We start from the raw sequence: 21,391 nt of genomic DNA, 5'->3' as shown, positions 1-21,391 counted from the left end.
CCACATTGGTGCCCAACAGACATCATTGACTTGCAGTGTGCCCTATAGTGGGGTCCGCCAATCTGACAGCATAGAGCAGCATGTAGTGCTGTTCCTTCTTTCTCTCTGTGATGAAGACTTTTAATATGAGCTCAGCCTTAAAAAAAACAAAAAAAACAAACATGTTTCTAGGTAGATTCTTTAGGGGATTTTCTATACGGTTTTCCTTGATTATATTCTCAATTATTTCCTTTTTTTTCCTGTGTCTCCCAGATCTTATTCATTTTATGTATTGGACAACAATAATCTTCAGCAGCTATGGGACTGGAAGAAGCACAACCTCACCATCAAACTAGGCAAGATGCATTTTGCGTTTAACCCCAGGCTTTGTCTAAAAGAGATCTATGATATGGAAAATGCGACAGGAACCAGAGGAAGGCAGACCGAGTCGGACATCAACCCCAGGAATAATGGAGATATGGCTCCTTGTAAGTAACCAGTTTTATGTAAAACGTACACAAAACCAGAGCTGCACCTGGATAAGGAAATGGGGGCTATGGGGCTACGGGACGGTTCATTACCCCCAGTTATCTCCAGGGTGATACTTCTCAAGATGATGTGTTATTCTTTTGAGAGTGCAGTAGTTCAGTATTAGGACACATGGTAACTTTCTTGTGTTGTGATTTGCCAAGATCACGGCTTTGTGATTAGTAAATGGACATGGTTTATGGCTACGTTCACACACAGCAGTTTGATGCATTTTGAATCAACACTGTGTTATGGATAGTTGCTTTTTGTTCTTGCATTTTATACGTTTTTGGCCGGTTCAGTCACTGTGCGGTTTTCTGCCGGACTGAAAAAACGTTCCTCTGGACGTTGTGTCCGTCCGCCGGAAATGGATGGATCCGGCAAAAAAACAGATGCAACAATCCGGCGCTAATGCAACTCTATGGGGAAAAACGGATCCGGCGGAAAAAATAGGATTTTTTTTTTATTTATTTATTTTTTTTAACTCGCCGGATTGTGCTTGATGCTTGATATGTGAAAGTAGCCTTCCTGACAAGGACTCTGCTCCTGGACCGTGCACAGCCTATGTTATGTGCCTTATCTGGCTGGTTACATTAGCCCATCTTAGGTGGAGTTCTACGTAGAAAACTGGTTAATCTAATTGTGCCGAAGTACATGAGTTTCACTTATTTCCACAGGTGAGACCTTTACTCTGAACTTCATATATAACAGCACAACGAAGAACAAAATACTATTGACGTGGCAGCGTTACAAGCCTCCGGATTATAGAGACCTCATCAGCTTCACCGTCTACTACAAAGAAGCGTAAGTCCTTAAGTCCTCAAACTTTTAGCTGCCAGTTTCCAAAATGTCACATTTTTCTTAAAGACACTGCATCGGTTTGGTAATTTTTTATTTGTTTTAATAAACTGTTACACGGCAATAATACATGTATTCCAAAAGACTTATTCAGAAGTAGGAAACTAAAGTACAGCAATATGCATTGTTCTTCAAAAGGTATGTATAAGGCGTTGACCTAAAAACAAACCACACCAAGCAATAATTAATCCACTATACTAGACAACACTCACAGGTGGGCTGGGGGATGGGTATCCCTGTTACACCCTTATAATCCCTACCTGAACCCTACCTGTCTGCGGAGGTTGGCACCCTCTTGGACGCAATGTGGCGCCCCCACTCATCGGCGGCTCGCCCTTATCTCCCTAGCAAATCCCTAGTATATACAAATGCCCCTACACAGGGATTATTTTTAAAAGCAATTTAATATAAATTATTTTTATGGTATTAGTTTTTTTGGTGAGACGTTGTTTACACTAATACAGCAATATAGTGAATATCCTTTTTTTTTTTTTATGTATAAGTTGTTGCTCAAGTACACAGATCATTGCTTAGTTGGATATTAGCAAAGCTAATTTGTGTTGAAGGAACATAGAAACTATCCACACATTACTCTGCTGTTATCGAACCTGAAGTACAAGTTCAGAAATTAAACTGTTCAGATCTCGCAAAAACTAGAATAGCCATAATAATTATAATAACCTTTTGCTGCCCACTGTAAGAATCCCACCTACGTCTCCAAAACCTTTAAGTGATAATATAAATAATACCGCATTTGTGGAAGACCGTACCCATCGGTTCCACACATCCCATACCGTATCAAACTTCTGAGCACATCTTCTATTACGATACTGTTTTCTCATGTGTTTATTGCGTTTACGGAATCGCCCCCAACCCCAACCTTATCGTTGGGGGAGAATTACCCATCCATCTTGTAGCGATCAATAAAGTTTCTGTAATCTGGAAGATTCTGGTATGATGACTCTATAGCCCAAATAAACATATTTTAGGATCTAGTAGCACAAGACTGGTGAAGAAGCCAGGAAGATAACTACACTCTGCCAGAAGGAGAGCATGCTTGGAGAAGCCCAATCCTTGTGCCAGAAATTTGTGTTTAAGGTGTTAGGGTACCGTCACACTATACCATTTCGATCGCTACGACGGTACGATTCGTGACGTTCCAGCGATATCGTTACGATATCACTGTGTCTGACACGCAGCAGCGATCAGGGATCCTGCTGAGAATCGTACGTCGTAGCAGATCGTTTAGAACTTTCTTTCATCGCTGGATCTCCCGCTGTCATCGCTAGATCGGTGTGTGTGACACCGATCTAGCGATGCGATCCAGCGATGCGTTCGCTTGTAACCAGGGTAAACATCGGGTTACTAAGCGCAGGGCCGCGCTTAGTAACCCGATGTTTACCCTGGTTACAAGCGTAAAACTAAAAAAAAAAAAACAGCACATACTTACATTCTGGTGTCCGTCAGGTCCCTTGCCGTCTGCTTCCCGCACTGTGACTGCCGGCCGTAAAGTGAAAGCACAGCACAGCGGCTGTGCTTTCACTTTACGGCCGGCACTCAGTGAGTGCGGGAAGCAGACGGCAAGGGACCTGACGGACACCAGAATGTAAGTATGTGCTGTTTGTTTTTTTTAGTTTTACGCTTGTAACCAGGGTAAACATCAGGTTACTAAGCGCGGCCCTGCGCTTAGTAACCCAATGTTTACCCTGGTTACCCAGGGACCTCGGCATCGTTGGTCGATGGAGAGCTGTCTGTGTGACAGCTCCCCAGCGACCACACTACGATTTACCTACGATCACGGCCAGGTCGTATCGCTGGTCGTGATCGTAGGTAAATCGTATAGTGTGACGGTACCCTTACACCTCAAACGTTCCGCAGAGGGTAATCTACCCATTCAGTACAACCTTGGTGAGGTTCGATAGGCTTGGAGAACAATTTATAATTGAGTCATTTAATGTTCACTGAAGAGGAGACATAACAGGGGGATTCCAAGATCTCCTCAAGGTCCTCCCCATTAATAGTGGGAATAAGCAGCTCCCACTTGTCTGTCTTCTTCAGTGAAGTAAAACCAATGCCTAGTGATAGCATGTATGTGTACAGGGCTGATATGAGACCTTGCCATTTAAGAATACCTAACAAAGGGGAAGGTAGATATGGTTACCACTGTACTTTGTGATTGGAGACTGTACATTAATTGAAGATATCTAAAAAAACAAAAAAACAAAAAAAAAAACAAATTGCGTTCTCGGCACATCATACTTATGTCTCAACTCATCGAAAGAACCGTATGTTCTGGTCATAAAGGTTGCCAAGTAAAAGGACCTTTTAGGTGCTCCTGAGAAGAAAGTGGAGATGCCAATCATGGAAAGCAAGGTTTGTCCGCTAGACGAGGGGTGTCAAACTGCATTCCTCGAGGGCTGCAAACGGGTCGTGTTTTCAGTATTTCCTTGCATTGCACAGGTGATAATTTAATCACCTGCAGAGAATGATTCCAGCAACTTTTGCAATGCTAAGGAAATCTTGAAAACACGCATGGTTTGAGGCCCTCGAGGAATGCAGTTTGACACCCCTGCGCTAGAGTATGAGTCAAATTTGACACTCGTCTCACCTGTCTCCAGACTAACTGCGCCATCTTGAGCATAGGCAACATTTTGGCAATGTCAGGTTTAGCAAGCTCCAAAAATCGTAGTAGACAGCTTGTGCCTGCCGCTTCTGCCAAGTGGCTCTGTAAATTTGGAAGTTGGGAACCTGTCCTCCAACTACTTGGTGCCTTTAGGTGGCCTGCTATGTAATAAAGAAAAAAAAAACTGGTAGAGCTGTACCCCCCCCCCCCCAAGCTTTTTGGGTCTTTGAAGGGTAGATCATTTAGGTTTGGGCTGAGAACTACCTCACACAGACGTTAGCAAGTCAAGTATTGTGAAGGAGGACTTGGGGATAGGTACCGCACTGTGTTGCAAGGTATAACTGGATTTTGGCAATAATTTCATCTTCAGTTTGGTCATTCTTACTACCTGTAAACTGGCAGCAAGAATAAACCCTATGTTCTGTCATCTAAAAGTAAAAAGTGATAAAACTATTTAAAGCTATGCAGGCCTGCAACTACCAACAACTACATCAGGTCCTCGTTATAGATGCAGTGAAGGACAAGCAGCAGCAGTAATGACATGTAGACTTGTATTCCTAATGGTCACATTGTTACAGATGGATAAAAAGTATTGCTCACGTTATGTAACCTTCTCTTTTCTAATGTCAGCCCCGTTCCTAATGTGACAGAATATGATGGTCAGGATGCATGTGGGTCCAACAGCTGGAACATGGTGGATGTGGACCTTCCAGCAAATAAGGATCAGAACCCAGGGATTCTGCTGCAGGGCCTCAAGCCTTGGACTTCCTATGCAATCTTCGTAAAAGCCCTCACCTTGACCCTGCTAGAAAACCATCAGATTCATGGAGCCAAGAGCAAAATTGTTTACATTCGTACAAATGCTTCAGGTAATTGGAGGACATATTCTGCTATATTTTACAGTTTTCCAACTTGCGCTCAAAAATTGTCTATCTTACTTCATCCTTCAAGGCAAAGCAAACTCTGCTGGTTACATTGTACTTTTCTGTCTAAAAAAAACAAAGTTCATAGGAGAGTGTGATTAAGTCATTCAAGGGGTGGTCTGTCCCCTTAAAATGAATGAACTCTGAAATGTTGCGCACCTACAGATCTGATTCTCCATCCTCTGAAGATCGTGCACCGACAAGCAGCTGGTTTACCTACTGGACGGCCTTTTATGGTTTTCTTCTTTTTACCACATTGAATTCTTAAAAAGACGTCTTGAAATGAAGCGTTTTTGTTATCCAGTAACGTGGCTGCTTTCTTCCGTAGTGCCCTCCATACCTCTGGATGTCATCTCTGCCTCAAATTCCTCCTCTCAGCTGATAGTGAGGTGGAAGCCACCCTCTCTGCCAAATGGCAACCTCTCCTACTACATTGTGCGCTGGCAGCAGCAGCCTCAGGACAGCTATCTGTACCAAGACAACTACTGCACTAAAGGTGGGTCTTCTCATCTGGGGGCACGGTGGTTGGAGCGTTCTGTGTACCCTGTTACTACAGTTCCAGATTCCCTAGTTACTATACTGAAATATCTTCCTTTCATTTTAACATGTTCATGAACGATTGCTGGGTGGTTTCCTGGTCACAGATGTTAATGTAGTTGTCCGACCTTAGCGTACAAGTCTGCGGTCATTCTTGGTGACTGCAGGCTTATGAATCTTCATGGCGTGCACACTGTGAGGATTCTCTGGTGCTGGCGGCAGTTGTGTGACCGCAAATATGCAATTTGGTCACTTGCGGACTAGACATGTGCTGCCTCGCTAAAGGCAAATGTGGTGAGCGAGACTGGACACGTCTAGTCGAAATGTGGCCGTAAATAAGCAAATCACGTACATGCAGAACCTTGACCACCCGCTGCTGGCAAATCCTTGCATTGCGCACGGCGTGAGGATTCACATGTCTCCTGTGACTGTAGACTTGTAACCTAAGACCGGACACCCGGATTTTTCTCACATTTCTTTACAGTAACTTTTTTGTACTTTTCCACTTTTGGTTGTTGCCTCTTTTTTTCTGTAGTCTCTTCAGATTTGGAACGTCTATACATTGAGCAGAAGTTTGTGTCTTCACTATTTTATTGGTTCTAACGGGTTTCCCCATTTCAGATAAGGTCCCTAGTCGTAAATATGCTAATGGGACCATCGACATGGAGGAGGAAAATGAGCCAACCAAGCAAGAATCAGGTGACGGGCAAGAAAAGGGAACTTGCTGTGCGTGTCCTAAAACGGAGGCGGAGAAGAAAGCCGAAAAGGATGAAGCGGAGTACAGAAAGGTGTTTGAGAACTTCCTGCACAACTTCATCTTTGTACCAAGGTAGTTCACTCGGACTGTGACTATGAAATGACACATCATACATCTGCACTATAAAATAACCCTTCACACTCTGTGTAGCCTCTGTTTCCGGAGACCTTTAGGAAATAGCTGACTTTCCCATGGAAAGCTTCTTGCTCCTGTACCCTGCTCAGCCAGCCACAGGGAAAAATGCAGCTTTCTATAGTTACATAATTAATACTGATGAAAGACCAATGTCTAGCAAGTAGAATGGGGGAATTGGAAAAGGGAGATATGCCCAAGCACAATGCATGATCCCGTTCACCCCAAAACAGTTAGCCCTTCCCTCCTGATCCCAGTTGTCCAGCCACGGGACCAAAGATTAAGAACAGACCGTTACACGTTTACATAAGCATTGTCTTTACAGTCAGTGATCAGGACACGAGGTATCCATGTAATGCGTTAGTGGCCCATAGGCATGTCCCTCGGAAGAGAGCCCCCCTCGCCCCCACTGCTATCCATGTGCCGTAATAGGCTATAATGAAAGGTGGTGTCTAGATAATAAGCCCATTTACTATCCCCTATACTCAAAATGATTCATCAGGGAATGTAAAATTAATCTTGGATGTGTTTTGTATATAAAAAAAATAAATAACATCCACTGACTAATTCTCATTAGTGTTCTATTTTACAGTAGGTTTTATGTGAGAAAATTAAAAATAAAAAAAACTTCTACAAATGTAATTATTGCTTAAGGCGAGTATAAATTTGTTTTGTAGCATAGGTCTCCCTTTTAGTAAGCCCCAATGTACAGCGGCCCTCCATGGAGGTGCAATATGGAATAGGTGAGCCGTCCTATAGGAAAGGACTTCTGTGGGGGTCTTACCCAGATATTCGCCATGATGGCCTAACTGGCGTAATGTTTCACAAGAGGACAGAAGTGCAGGGCTGCTGTAGGAGGAATGTGAAGTGGGATTGTGTCTAATCCTACCTGACAAGTCCAGGCAGCCCAGGGAGGAAAACCTTGTCTGAAGGGAGATGGTGGAAAACAACAAGCTCCGGATTCCTATTGTTCTCCTAGAAGATAACATCCCCCTCCCCCCCCCCCCCCTTTTTTTCTTGTTCACCTTTTTTTTTGCACAAGAAGTAATCCAGTATAACAGATCATATTGGATCGGAAATGTTCTGTGCAGTGGGCTGTAGTATGGCGCGTCCTGCCTGTATGGTCCTATATTATCTACACTCGCTGTATATAAATGTGGCCATGTGATTGGTATGTACAGCCAGATATGCTACTAATACACCCAGAATTGCAGTGACGGGATATATGGCCATCATTGACACACCACATTGCACATCTGAAGTGACCATGACCTTCAATACTGATACGCTCACCGACTATCCTCTTAAAGGGGCGTTCTTTTTGTCAGTACACTGTGTGTTCTCTGTTTGCCTTCATGCAATGAGAACCTTCTTTTCTTTTATTTCTTTTTATACTTCCGGCTACAGATAACAATCTGTCTTGGCCATGTGGTGGCCACACGTGGATGACTGATCCTAGTAAGTGCCCAGGTATCAGAGAACCATATGACCATTCCATGAAAGTAATCAATGAAGGTTCCTGTTTAATCAGGGCAAGCAGCGATCTTGAAAACCATGAGAACTTGCTTCAGAAAGTATATTAGAGTTGAATACCTTTTCATTACTATGAATATATGTATTTTCTAGTGAGAACAAGTAATTGGTTTGCACGCAGCATTTACATCTGTATGACCTGATACATTCGTGTCCTTGCCACAATGGGCTTCACCCGACTGTTTTTACGAAGGTGGAGGCTTTTTTAAAGCAAAATTGGTCACATACGCAGAATGCTTTGAACCTGATACCTTGTTATGTTCAGCTTGACCCTTCGAGTCCAGCCTGTGAATGGCAGCTGGGTGCACGGTGTTTGGAAGCAGTGAGTGAACCTTTCTGAAACCCAGACGAAGTTAATGCATCACTCGACACAGTGTCTGCTAATACTGGATCACATTTCCTGCCCAATTTCGGGGAGGGGTCCTTGTGTGTTTGTGGAGTGCGTAAAACCTACACGGCGGCGCTGTGATGAATATGTGTGGTGGATGTCAGGGCTTCATCCTGCCATGGCTTGCCTGCAGATGTAGAAGACAATGTGAGTAGACGCAGCAGCCTCATTTGCCCTGCTTTTGTAAGCCGCGCAGGAGCTGGCCGTACCTCCGAGCCACATTTCACTATGGTCTCCGTGTACCTGATGTGTACACACAGTGAATGTGTCCAAGAAATGTCAAATGACTCATTACATCAACACCGGCCATTTATATACTCCAGCTCTTGCACCAACGTGGTGTGCGGTAACTGTAGGACATTGTGCATCTAGTCAATGCTGCTTGTACCCGTGGTTGGTGACTGGTCAGATCTGGGCACTTACTGCATGTTCACGTGTTCTTCCTTTCATCTAACTGCACTTGTTACAGCATTTTTACAAATCCCATTTAGATATGAATCGCCAAACAAACATTTCTTACCCTAAAAAATCTCTGGTGTTATGATCCCACGGCCACCAAGTCATTCTATTGTGAAACAAAATCTGTTTCTATCTTGGTCAGCTAGAAAATGGTTAAAAAAAAAAATAATAATTTTTCCATTAGTGGACGATGAATGGGCTCCTTCCTCATATAATTCTGTTTTAATGTTTGCAGGCCTGATCGCAGACGTCGTGACGTGTTTGCTGTTGGTAATGCAACATTGGCTGCCTATGGCCGAAATGCCACCACACAAGACCTCTCTAACACATCGGACTCTGAGCCTAAGGAGATGGAGTATCCGTTCTTTGAGACAAAGGTGGACCACAGATACCAGAGAACTGTTATCTCAAACCTGATGCCCTTTACCCTGTACCGTATCGATATCCACAGCTGCAACCACGAGGCAGAAAGGCTGGGCTGCAGCGCCTCCAACTTTGTGTTTGCCAGGACCATGCCTGCAGGTTAGTACTCGGAAAATGCTAACATGTAGATCGCTCTTCACACTAGAATAAACGTCTGCACACAGTTAGGACGTTCTTGTATTTAGCGATTCTTTCCTTTGTTTGTGTAGCACCAACCTGTTTTGCAGTGCTGTACACATTGTCGTCACGCACCGCAGTCCTGTCCACAACCAGATTCCCTGCCAGAGAGAATGAACCAGTGTGTCGGACAAATTACTGGATATGTTATAATTGCGCTAAAACCCTTAGTAATGACACAATGGATGCCACTAATAAGTTACCCAGCCGTATTGTCCGGCCTTGGCCTGTGATCCTGATGGTCACTTGGGTTGAGCAGGATTGTACACATCTCCTGATTTTTCGCAGTATTAGTGGTTTACGCTTTATTTTATTTTTTTTCCATAGTAAAGACCCTCGTTCACATTAGAATAAACTTGGCTGAGCCCACCGATCCTGTACAATCAGCTACTCCTCTAATGTGCATGGAGACTTCTTCTTTCTACCTTGACAGGTCATATTAGGATAAAATAATCTTTGTTCTGCAAAATTAGCCGCTGACAGAAGTCTGACAATAACTTAAGGCCTCCATACACATTACAATAAAATTATCAATATTGTACAACAGTCTAACAATGGTATTGTCGTCTGACCAATGGCTATCTCCCCTGACTCCCCATATACAGTAGCACTCGTTTTGCTAAGTTCTCCTCTGTTCTCTGAAAGAGTCACTGCCAGACAACTTCTGGCGGTTGCTTATGTCTAGAGAACAAAACTATTGGCTGTATGAATCAGACATGTCATATCCTTAACTACCTTGCCAATAATCTGTTGGGGTCTCCCATACACTACTACTGTAATCTCTCTATTACAACAGACCCTCTCATCCCTTGGCATCACAGACTTGGCCCTTTCCTGGATCTCATCATACCTAACTGACCGAACTTTCAGCGTCTCCCACTCACACACCACCTCCTCACCTCGCCCCCTATCTGTCGGAGTCCCGCAAGGTTCAGTCCTAGGGCCCCTGCTCTTCTCCATTTACACTTTTTGCCTGGGACAGCTCATAGAATCTCACGATTTTCATTATCATCTCTATGCTGATGACACACAGATCTACATCTCTGGACCAGATATCACCTCCCTACTAACCAGAATCCCTCAATGTCTGTCCGCTATTTCATCCGTCTTCTCCGCTAGATTTCTAAAACTTAACATGGACAAAACAGAATTCATTGTCTTTCACCCATCTCACGCGACCCCCCCAACGAACCTATCCATTACAGTAAATGGCTGCCCACTCTCCCCAGTCCCACAAGCTCGCTGTCTCGGGGTAATCCTTGACACTGATCTCTCCTTCAAACCGCATATCCAAGCCCTTTCCACTTCCTGCCGCCTTCAACTGAACTCAAAAATATTTCACGGATCCGTACATTCCTAAACCAAGAATCTTCAAAAACCCTAGTCCATGCCCTCATCATCTCCCGCCTCGACTACTGTAACCTCCTGCTCTGTGGCCTCCCATCGAACACTCTCGCACCCCTTCAATCTATTCTAAACTCAGCTGCCCGACTAGTCCACCTGTCCCCCCGCTATTCCTGGGCCTCTCCCCTCTGTCAATCCCTTCACTGGCTCCCCATTACCCAGAGACTCCAGTACAAAAGCCTAACCACGACATACAAAGCCATCCACAACCTATCTCCTCCATACATCTGTGACCTCGTCTCCCGGTACTTACCTACCCGCAACCTCCGATCCTCACAGGACCTCCTTCTCTACTCCCCTCTTATCTCCTCTTCCCACAATCGCATACAAGATTTCTCCCGCGCATCACCCCTACTCTGGAACCCAGACCCTCTACCACAACATATCAGACTCCCACCTACCATCGAAACCTTCAAAAAGAACCTGAAGACCTACCTCTTCCGGCAAGCCTACAACCTGCAGTAACCACTGATCGACCAAACAACTGCAGGACCAGCTCTGCCCTCGCCCACTGTATTCTCACCCATCCCTTGTAGATTGTGAGCCTTCGTGGGCAGGGTCCTCTCTCCTCCTGTACCAGTTGTGACTTGTATTTTTCAAGATTATTGTACTTTTTTTTTATTATATATACCCCTCCTCACATGTAAAGCGCCATGGAATAAATGGCGCTATAATAATAAATAATAATAATACACATTACTGTTGGCCAAACCTGTCAACATCTTGATAGTCTAACGTGTAGGGGCGGCGTGAGCTCTCCTTCCTTTTGGATTTCCAGTGGCTGATCCTTTTTGTTTTCTTCCCCCTGATTCCATTGTAAAGTAGCAATACGTAAAATGTAAAACAATTAGGGTAAGTGATGATGACTATATGTACATGCACTGATCTTGCCTTTGTGATTTAGTTGGTGCTGACAACATACCTGGGCCCGTCATCTCTGAAGAATATGATGAAAATGCAATTGTCCTGAAGTGGCCGGAGCCCCCTAATCCCAATGGACTGGTCCTGATGTATGAGATTGATTACAAACTGCAGGGGGAGGTAAGATGCACATAATTATAGTGGTAGACCAAGAGAAGTCATCGGAGACCTCCCAGCCTGAACAGAAGTCCTTTTCTCCATGGCCCTCGAGTACTTTGGCCTGTAGCCGTGTAGCATGTAATCAGTGATTGAGTGAGATTGTAATGGATTCTGATCCTGTGAATAGCATGACCAACCAATTTTCGATAAATCTGCCGTGCATCTTTTGTCGGCGTATCAGTTTTACATTAATGTTGTATAAGCTGATTTATGTGAAGCGTCGTCTGCTGGGTCAGCAGTTGTCTTTTGTCTCTAGCCATGAATAAAGAAATGGAGGGAGCACAAGTCATTCTCCTTTATAGATCAGAGTTCTGCCTTCAGCTTTAGTCTTTCAGGTCTTTTTTGTCCTTACTTTTCCTGATTAGAATGACCACAGTTATTCTCATGTCTCTTGTCCTCTGCAGCCTCCCGGTAGTGAATGTGTCTCCAGACATGACTACAGCAAGATGGGAGGTGCCAAAATTACTAGACTAAATGCTGGCAACTATACGGCACAGGTGCGCGCCATATCGCTCTCTGGAAATGGTTCCTGGACAGAGGTGGTGTCCTTCTATGTGAAGGATAGAGGTGAGTGCAGCAAATAGAAAATCAAAGGTGCACATTTTTTTTTATATCCTATACATCATTTTAAAAAAAAGCAGGTCACCGCATTCCCGACAGACGGTCTGTGGCATGGTCCTCACCACTGGTACCTCTTTATCTGCCAAAAACAATATCTGCTCCACAAGTTCTAACACAACAAGCAATTATGTCTTCCCCTAAAAACCACAGCAGTAGACACTCTTGTCTGCACAGCATGCTGCACTTAGGTGCGGAAATGAATCCCAATTAGTGAAGTATGAAGGAAAGCTTCACTCCTCCGACGATGGTCACGTACTGCTCTCTGGGCTTAAGGTTCATGAGGCAAGGCACTGTGAGAACTTAGCACTGCCGTCTGCTCTCTTGCTACATTATATGGACCGGTCAGTTCATAATCCGGAATATCACCTCTATTTTATAGTGAGGAGTCCCTGGATCTACATACACTCCCCACATACATCCTTTATAGATCTGCATACACTCCCCACATACATCCTTTATAGATCTGCATACACTCCCCACATACATCCTTTATAGATCTGCATACACTCCCCACATACATCCTTTATAGATCTGCATACAGTCCCCACATACATCCTTTATACATCTGCATACAGTCCCCACATACATCCTTTATAGATCTGCATACAATCCCCACATACATCCTTTATAGATCTGCATACACTCCCCACATACATCCTTTATAGATCTGCATACAGTCCCCACATACATCCTTTATAGATCTGCATACACTCCCCACATACATCCTTTATAGATCTGCATACACTCCCCACATACATCCTTTATAGATCTGCATACACTCCCCACATACATCCTTTATACATCTGCATACACTTCCCACATACATCCTTTATAGATCTGCATACACTCCCCACATACATCCTTTATAGATCTGCATACACTCCCCACATACATCCTTTATAGATCTGCATACACTCCCCACATACATCCTTTATACATCTGCATACAGTCCCCACAATCATCCTTTATAGATCTGCATACACTCCCCACATACATCCTTTATAGATCTACATACACTTCCCACATACATCCTTTATAGATCTGCATACACTCCCCACATACATCCTTTATAGATCTGCATACAGTCCCCACATACATCCTTTATACATCTGCATACACTCCCCACATACATCCTTTATAGATCTGCATACAGTCCCCACATACATCCTTTATACATCTGCATACACTCCCCACATACATCCTTTATACATCTGCATACAGTCCCCACATACATCCTTTATAGATCTACATACACTTCCCACATACATCCTTTATAGATCTGCATACACTCCCCACATACATCCTTTATAGATCTGCATACAGTCCCCACATACATCCTTTATAGATCTGCATACACTCCCCACATACATCCTTTATACATCTGCATACACTCCCCACATACATCCTTTATACATCTGCATACAGTCCCCACATACATCCTTTATAGATCTACATACACTTCCCACATACATCCTTTATAGATCTGCATACACTCCCCACATACATCCTTTATAGATCTACATACAGTCCCCACATACATCCTTTATACATCTGCATACACTTCCCACATACATCCTTTATAGATCTGCATACACTCCCCACATACATCCTTTATACATCTGCATACACTCCCCACATACATCCTTTATACATCTGCATACACTCCCCACATACATCCTTTATACATCTGCATACACTCCCCACATACATCCTTTATAGATCTGCATACACTCCCCACATACATCCTTTATAGATCTACATACACTTCCCACATACATCCTTTATAGATCTGCATACACTCCCCACATACATCCTTTATAGATCTGCATACAGTCCCCACATACATCCTTTATAGATCTGCATACAGTCCCCACATACATCCTTTATACATCTGCATACACTCCCCACATACATCCTTTATACATCTGCATACACTCCCCACATACATCCTTTATAGATCTGCATACACTCCCCACATACATCCTTTATAGATCTGCATACAGTCCCCACATACATCCTTTATACATCTACATACACTCCCCACATACATCCTTTATAGATCTGCATACACTCCCCACATACATCCTTTATACATCTGCATACACTCCCCACATACATCCTTTATAGATCTGCATACAGTCCCCACATACATCCTTTATAGATCTGCATACACTCCCCACATACATCCTTTATAGATCTGCATACAGTCCCCACATACATCCTTTATAGATCTGCATACACTCCCCACATACATCCTTTATAGATCTGCATACACTCCCCACATACATCCTTTATAGATCTGCATACACTCCCCACATACATCCTTTATAGATCTGCATACACTCCCCACATACATCCTTTATACATCTGCATACACTTCCCACATACATCCTTTATAGATCTGCATACACTCCCCACATACATCCTTTATAGATCTGCATACACTCCCCACATACATCCTTTATAGATCTGCATACACTCCCCACATACATCCTTTATACATCTGCATACAGTCCCCACAATCATCCTTTATAGATCTGCATACACTCCCCACATACATCCTTTATAGATCTACATACACTTCCCACATACATCCTTTATAGATCTGCATACACTCCCCACATACATCCTTTATAGATCTGCATACAGTCCCCACATACATCCTTTATACATCTGCATACACTCCCCACATACATCCTTTATAGATCTGCATACAGTCCCCACATACATCCTTTATACATCTGCATACACTCCCCACATACATCCTTTATACATCTGCATACAGTCCCCACATACATCCTTTATAGATCTACATACACTTCCCACATACATCCTTTATAGATCTGCATACACTCCCCACATACATCCTTTATAGATCTGCATACAGTCCCCACATACATCCTTTATAGATCTGCATACACTCCCCACATACATCCTTTATACATCTGCATACACTCCCCACATACATCCTTTATACATCTGCATACAGTCCCCACATACATCCTTTATAGATCTACATACACTTCCCACATACATCCTTTATAGATCTGCATACACTCCCCACATACATCCTTTATAGATCTACATACAGTCCCCACATACATCCTTTATACATCTGCATACACTTCCCACATACATCCTTTATAGATCTGCATACACTCCCCACATACATCCTTTATACATCTGCATACACTCCCCACATACATCCTTTATACATCTGCATACACTCCCCACATACATCCTTTATACATCTGCATACAGTCCCCACATACATCCTTTATAGATCTGCATACACTCCCCACATACATCCTTTATAGATCTGCATACAGTCCCCACATACATCCTTTATAGATCTGCATACAGTCCCCACATACATCCTTTATACATCTGCATACACTCCCCACATACATCCTTTATACATCTGCATACACTCCCCACATACATCCTTTATAGATCTGCATACAGTCCCCACATACATCCTTTATAGATCTGCATACAGTCCCCACATACATCCTTTATACATCTACATACACTCCCCACATACATCCTTTATAGATCTGCATACACTCCCCACATACATCCTTTATACATCTGCATACACTCCCCACATACATCCTTTATAGATCTGCATACACTCCCCACATACATCCTTTATAGATCTGCATACACTCCCCACATACATCCTTTATAGATCTGCATACAGTTCCCACATACATCCTTTATAGATCTGCATACACTCCCCACATACATCCTTTATAGATCTGCATACACTCCCCACATACATCCTTTATAGATCTGCATACACTCCCCACATACATCCTTTATAGATCTGCATACAGTCCCCACATACATCCTTTATAGATCTACATACACTCCCCACATACATCCTTTATACATCTGCATACAGTCCCCACATACATCCTTTATAGATCTGCATACACTCCCCACATACATCCTTTATAGATCTGCATACAGTCCCCACATACATCCTTTATAGATCTGCATACACTCCCCACATACATCCTTTATAGATCTGCATACACTCCCCACATACATCCTTTATAGATCTGCATACACTCCCCACATACATCCTTTATAGATCTGCATACAGTCCCCACATACATCCTTTATAGATCTGCATACAGTCCCCACATACATCCTTTATAGATCTACATACACTCCCCACATACATCCTTTATAGATCTGCATACAGTCCCCACATACATCCTTTATAGATCTACATACAGTCCCCACATACATCCTTTATACATCTGCATACACTCCCCACATACATCCTTTATAGATCTGCATACAGTCCCCACATACATCCTTTATACATCTGCATACAGTCCCCACATACATCCTTTATACATCTGCATACAGTCCCCACATACATCCTTTTCTCCAGTTATTATATGGAATGTAAACCATTCTGCATCCTATCCAGTTCTTCCTGTTAGTGACATTACTTTCTTATTGTTGTGCAGATATACAAAATGACAATCTCTTGCACCTGGCTGTGATCCTACCCGTCACCACAGTGTTTTTGCTTGTGACCATCTCTCTCATCGCCTGCTACGTTACAAAAAAGAGGTAAGACTTGAGTGAGGATGAGTTGTAAGGCTGAATGAGACAGTGGTTTGATGACTTCCATGTGGAATTTCCATCTGAATGCTATTTTTCAGGGATTGAGGCAAACCCCTGAGGGAGCCATTCACTAAAGTGAACTAATAGTTCCAATAGATTTGTGTTCTTGTTTGGGGAAGTCATTGTTTTCAGAGTGATACGAGCAGAGTTTACAATGTTCCTGTGGCACTCTGAAATGGACATTACCACAAAGGAGAACATACGGAGTCCAGGAAAAAACTAGGAGGGAAAGAAGAAAAAACTAGGAGGGAAAGAATTAGAAAACCGTTTAAGAAAAAAACTGTCATAGAATATTTTATGTAAAATACCTATCCATTGTCAGCAGCACGCCCCCTCATGTAACAGAATGAAAAAAAAACCGCACAAAATCATCCTAATAGTTACAACTGACCTGATAGATATATTATATATACATATATTACAATTGTGCATCAAAATTTACATATCCCGGCAGAATTTTTGCTTTCTTGGCCTTTTTTCAGAGAATATGAATGCTAACACCAAAACTTTTTCTCCACTCATGGTTAGTGGTTGGGTGAAGCCTTTTCTTGTCAAACTACTGTGTTTTCTCTTTTTAAATCATAATGACAACCCAAAACATCCAAATGACCCTGATCAAAAGTTCACATACCCTGGTGATTTTGGCCTGATAGCATGCACAGAAGTTGACACAAATGGGTATGAATGGCTACTAAAGGTAACATCCTCACCTGTGATCTGTTTGCTTGTAATCCATGTGTGTGCATGAAAGCCGAGTGAGTTTCTGGGATCCAGACAGACTCTTGTATCTTTCATCCAGCCACTGACGTTTCTGGACTGTGAGTCATGGGGAAGGAAATAGAATTGTCAACGGATCTACGGGAAAAGGTAGTTGAACTGTATAAAACAGGAAAGGGATACAAAAAGATATCCAAGGAATTGATAATGCCAGTCAGCATTGTTCAAACGGTTATTAACAAATGGAAAATCAGGGGCTCTGTAAAAACAAAACCACGGTCAGGTAGATCAACAAAAATGTCGTCCACATCTGCCAGGAAAATTGTTCGGGATGCAAAGAAAAACCCACAAATAACATCAGCTGAAATACAGAACTCTCTGAAAACTAGTGGTGTGGCTGTTTCAAGATGCACAATAAGGACACACTTGAAGAAAAATGGGCTGCATGGTCGAATCACCCGAAGAAAGCTCCTACTGTGCAAATGCCACAAAGTATTTTGCCTACAATACGCAAAACAGCAGAGACAAGCCTCAAAACGTCTGGAACTTTTTGGCCAGAACTATAAATGTTACATTTGGAGAGAGGTCAACAAGGCCTATGATGAAAAGAACACCATTCCTGCTGTAAAGCATGGAGGTGGATCGCTGATGTTTTGGGGATGTGCGAGCTATAGAGGCACAGGGATCTTGGTCAAAGTTGAAGGAAAGATGAATGCAGCACGTTATCAGCAAATACTGGAGGCAAATTTGCACTCATCAGCCCGGAAGCTGTGCATGGGACGTACTTGGACGTTCCAATATGACAACGATCCAAAACACAAGGCCAAGTCGACCTGTCATCGGCTACAGACAAACAAAATGAAGGTTCTGGAGTGGCCATCTCAGTCTCCTGACCTCAATATCATTGAGCCACACTGGGGAGATCTCAAGCAAATAGTTCATGCTTTACTGCCCAGGAATTTACAGGAACTGGAGGCTTTTTGCCAAGAAGAATGGGCAGCTTTACCATCTGAGAAAATAAAGACCCTCATCCACAATTACCACAAAAGACTACAATCTGTCATTGATGTTAGAGGGGGCAATACACTGGATTAAGAATGGGGTATGTGAACTTTTGATCAGGGTTATTTGGATGTTTTGGGTTGTCATTATGATATAAAAAGAGAAAACATAGTAGTTTTTCATGTATATCGGGGCGTTCAACCAATCAGATCACTTATTTCATTTTGAAACGTGCTCTAAAAAAAAAAAAGTGTAGACCTTATTGGCTGTTACGTCTGAAGCTTCCCGGTATTAAATTTGGTTTCTTTATGTGAGACCCGGTCTAAGATGTCTTACCTGGTAAATTCTGTCACCTGTTTCTACCTGTCCACGTATACAGCCTGATGTGGAAAATGCTGCCACACTTTACCTTTTAATATTGGTTTTAATGATAAGTTTTGTTGGATTATTTTGTTTCTCGTGTCTCTTTGCGTCACACTGCGATTTGTGGCTCCTCCTGGGGAGTGAGGGAAGGAGCGGATTCTGTTTTTCTGATAAGTGATGTTTGCATGTGATTATCCTTTAAGACGTCCTTTGTTCTGTCTGAGAAGAGTATGATGCGCCTGGACCTGCCTCGGTGTTATGTGATGATGCCGTGATGTACAAATCTTGGGTGCTTTTCTCTGTCAAGATCAAAGTGTAGAAATAAACCAGTGCCATCATGAAAGCAAGTGTCACCAATAGCGAAATGTTGTGATTTCTCTCTGGAAGATGGGCGTCTGTTTTGCTCATATTAATCATTGATTCTTAGTCCCGCAGCATCTTGACTCAAAAGTATGCAGCAGTCATGGCTGGCAGATACACGATTTATTGGACTGATGGCTACGAGCCCCTCTGTAATCTCTAAATTACTAGTTGAGGACAAAGCAGGCGTTGGCCTCAAAAATAAGACTAATTATATATGGGAACCATATGAATAAAGATTTTCCTGTCTTTCTACCCTCACACAGGAGAGGACAGAGAAAAGCGCTACCTGTAGTAAGTGCAGCTCACTGACTGATTCCCCGTTGTCTCATTTTCCAGTCTATGTACTATGATGCATAGAGGCTGTAGAAGCCAAATGGTCCAGTGTTTTCAATGAAACCCTACTGCAAAAATGCTTTAGACAAACATTTAATTAATTCATGCCTTGTTTCTTCCCTGCAGGAATAGTGAACGATTGGGAAATGGAGTGTTATATGCCTCTGTGAACCCGGAGTACTTCAGTGCAGCAGAAAGTAAGTGGTATCAGAGCCTATATTACCCATGATGGAGGCAGGCACTAGCCTCCACTACATGTTCCACCCCAGAATAATACTTTGTGTACTGCCTGATTACAGTGTTTGGCACATATAGATATATGTTGCCTCAGCTCCTTTGTTTTTGCCTAATGGTGGAGAGGAAATTCCAAAGCCTTGTTTTATTAACTGAGCAAGTTCTGGCGAGAGACGTCCTCCTCCTCCCTTCACCTTGGAGGTTCACCAACACTAGAATATTTAGCAGTTGTACATGGCAGTATCTATAGGACGTTCCAGTTGATGACCTCAGTCATTCCCCCAGAATAATCCGTACCTGCCATGTACTGAGGTGACTGCTGCACTGCATGAGCTTAGAAGATCTAACCCGGGGCGAGGAGTAACAGCACCTGAGCTCTACGTCCGTCGCTCCCTAGGTCTGTTCCTGGGTTGTGCAGTGGGTATCTATGTCCCTCAGGAAAACACCTAGGGACCAACGGATGTAGAGCTCAGGTGCTGTTATTCCTTAAAAATACCCAATCTCTCGCCCTTTGGAGCTCTGGAATTTCCTCTCCGCCATTAGGCAAAAACAAAGGAGCTGAGGCAACATATATCTATATGTGCCAAACAACCCTAATTATCCACAGTCAGAAATTTGACAGATCAGGACCAGAGCGGCAGCGGCAACAGCTGAAGACCGACTGTTGAATATATTACATGGGGCAGGGAACTTGCATTAGTGGCACCACTGATGCACCATGTAGTAGCAGAGACCCTGATTCCAACAATGTGTTACTTAATTTACTGGTTGCAGCAGTTGTGATAACATTCCTTTTTTCTCTGCTGCAGATCTAGCAGTGCTCTGAAAGCTGAGCCCATTATAACCCACCCACCCCACGGATTTGCAGCTTCTGTGTGCATTGTATTGCCAGAGGGCTGGTAATCGGTGGGGGTTACACAGAGCAGATGTCTAGGAGGCACCAGACATCTTGTCCTGTATTGATCATCTGCTTATAAAACACTGTTTTTTTTTTATGGAAACAGCAGAACACAGCCTAGTAAGTGACACATGGCTGGAATCAGGGTCTCCTTGCCCTACTTTATGCTGCTCTCAAATTACAGAGCCAGAACCTGCTGACAGATTCCTATTAAAAGATACTAGGGCCAAATCTAGATGGATTTTAGTCACTTTGTAAAAGGAACCTGTCATGTAAAAAAAAAAAGCGGTTAGTCCCTAGCGTTCTGACACAGTGCGAGCTCCGCTGCCGGGAGGAAGCAAACTTTATTACCCTCAGCAAGCTCGTTTTTTCCCTCAAAGGGGTGGGCCGACATGGATTCAGTCATTGCTCT

General features: G+C 43.1%; 1 protein-coding gene across 2 annotated transcripts in view; it reads left to right on the top strand.

Moving 5' to 3' along the window:
• IGF1R (insulin like growth factor 1 receptor) overlaps positions 1-21,391 on the top strand; it is a 202,734-nt gene that overhangs the window by 151,193 nt on the left and 30,150 nt on the right. For both annotated transcript variants that reach the window (XM_069766284.1, XM_069766285.1), the window contains exons 6-15: positions 253-467; positions 1,185-1,311; positions 4,619-4,857; positions 5,240-5,407; positions 6,070-6,277; positions 8,953-9,239; positions 11,626-11,762; positions 12,206-12,368; positions 16,910-17,015; positions 19,974-20,044. In XM_069766284.1, the coding sequence (XP_069622385.1) occupies positions 253-467; positions 1,185-1,311; positions 4,619-4,857; positions 5,240-5,407; positions 6,070-6,277; positions 8,953-9,239; positions 11,626-11,762; positions 12,206-12,368; positions 16,910-17,015; positions 19,974-20,044 (1,721 nt within the window). The remainder of the gene's footprint in view (positions 1-252; positions 468-1,184; positions 1,312-4,618; positions 4,858-5,239; positions 5,408-6,069; positions 6,278-8,952; positions 9,240-11,625; positions 11,763-12,205; positions 12,369-16,909; positions 17,016-19,973; positions 20,045-21,391) is intronic.

The sequence above is a fragment of the Ranitomeya imitator genome, chromosome 4 (assembly GCF_032444005.1).
Source record: "Ranitomeya imitator isolate aRanImi1 chromosome 4, aRanImi1.pri, whole genome shotgun sequence".
Lineage (NCBI taxonomy): Eukaryota > Metazoa > Chordata > Amphibia > Anura > Dendrobatidae > Ranitomeya > Ranitomeya imitator.
The sequence above is the reverse complement of the archived record's forward strand: the minus strand, read 5'-3'. Positions and strand labels throughout refer to the sequence as shown.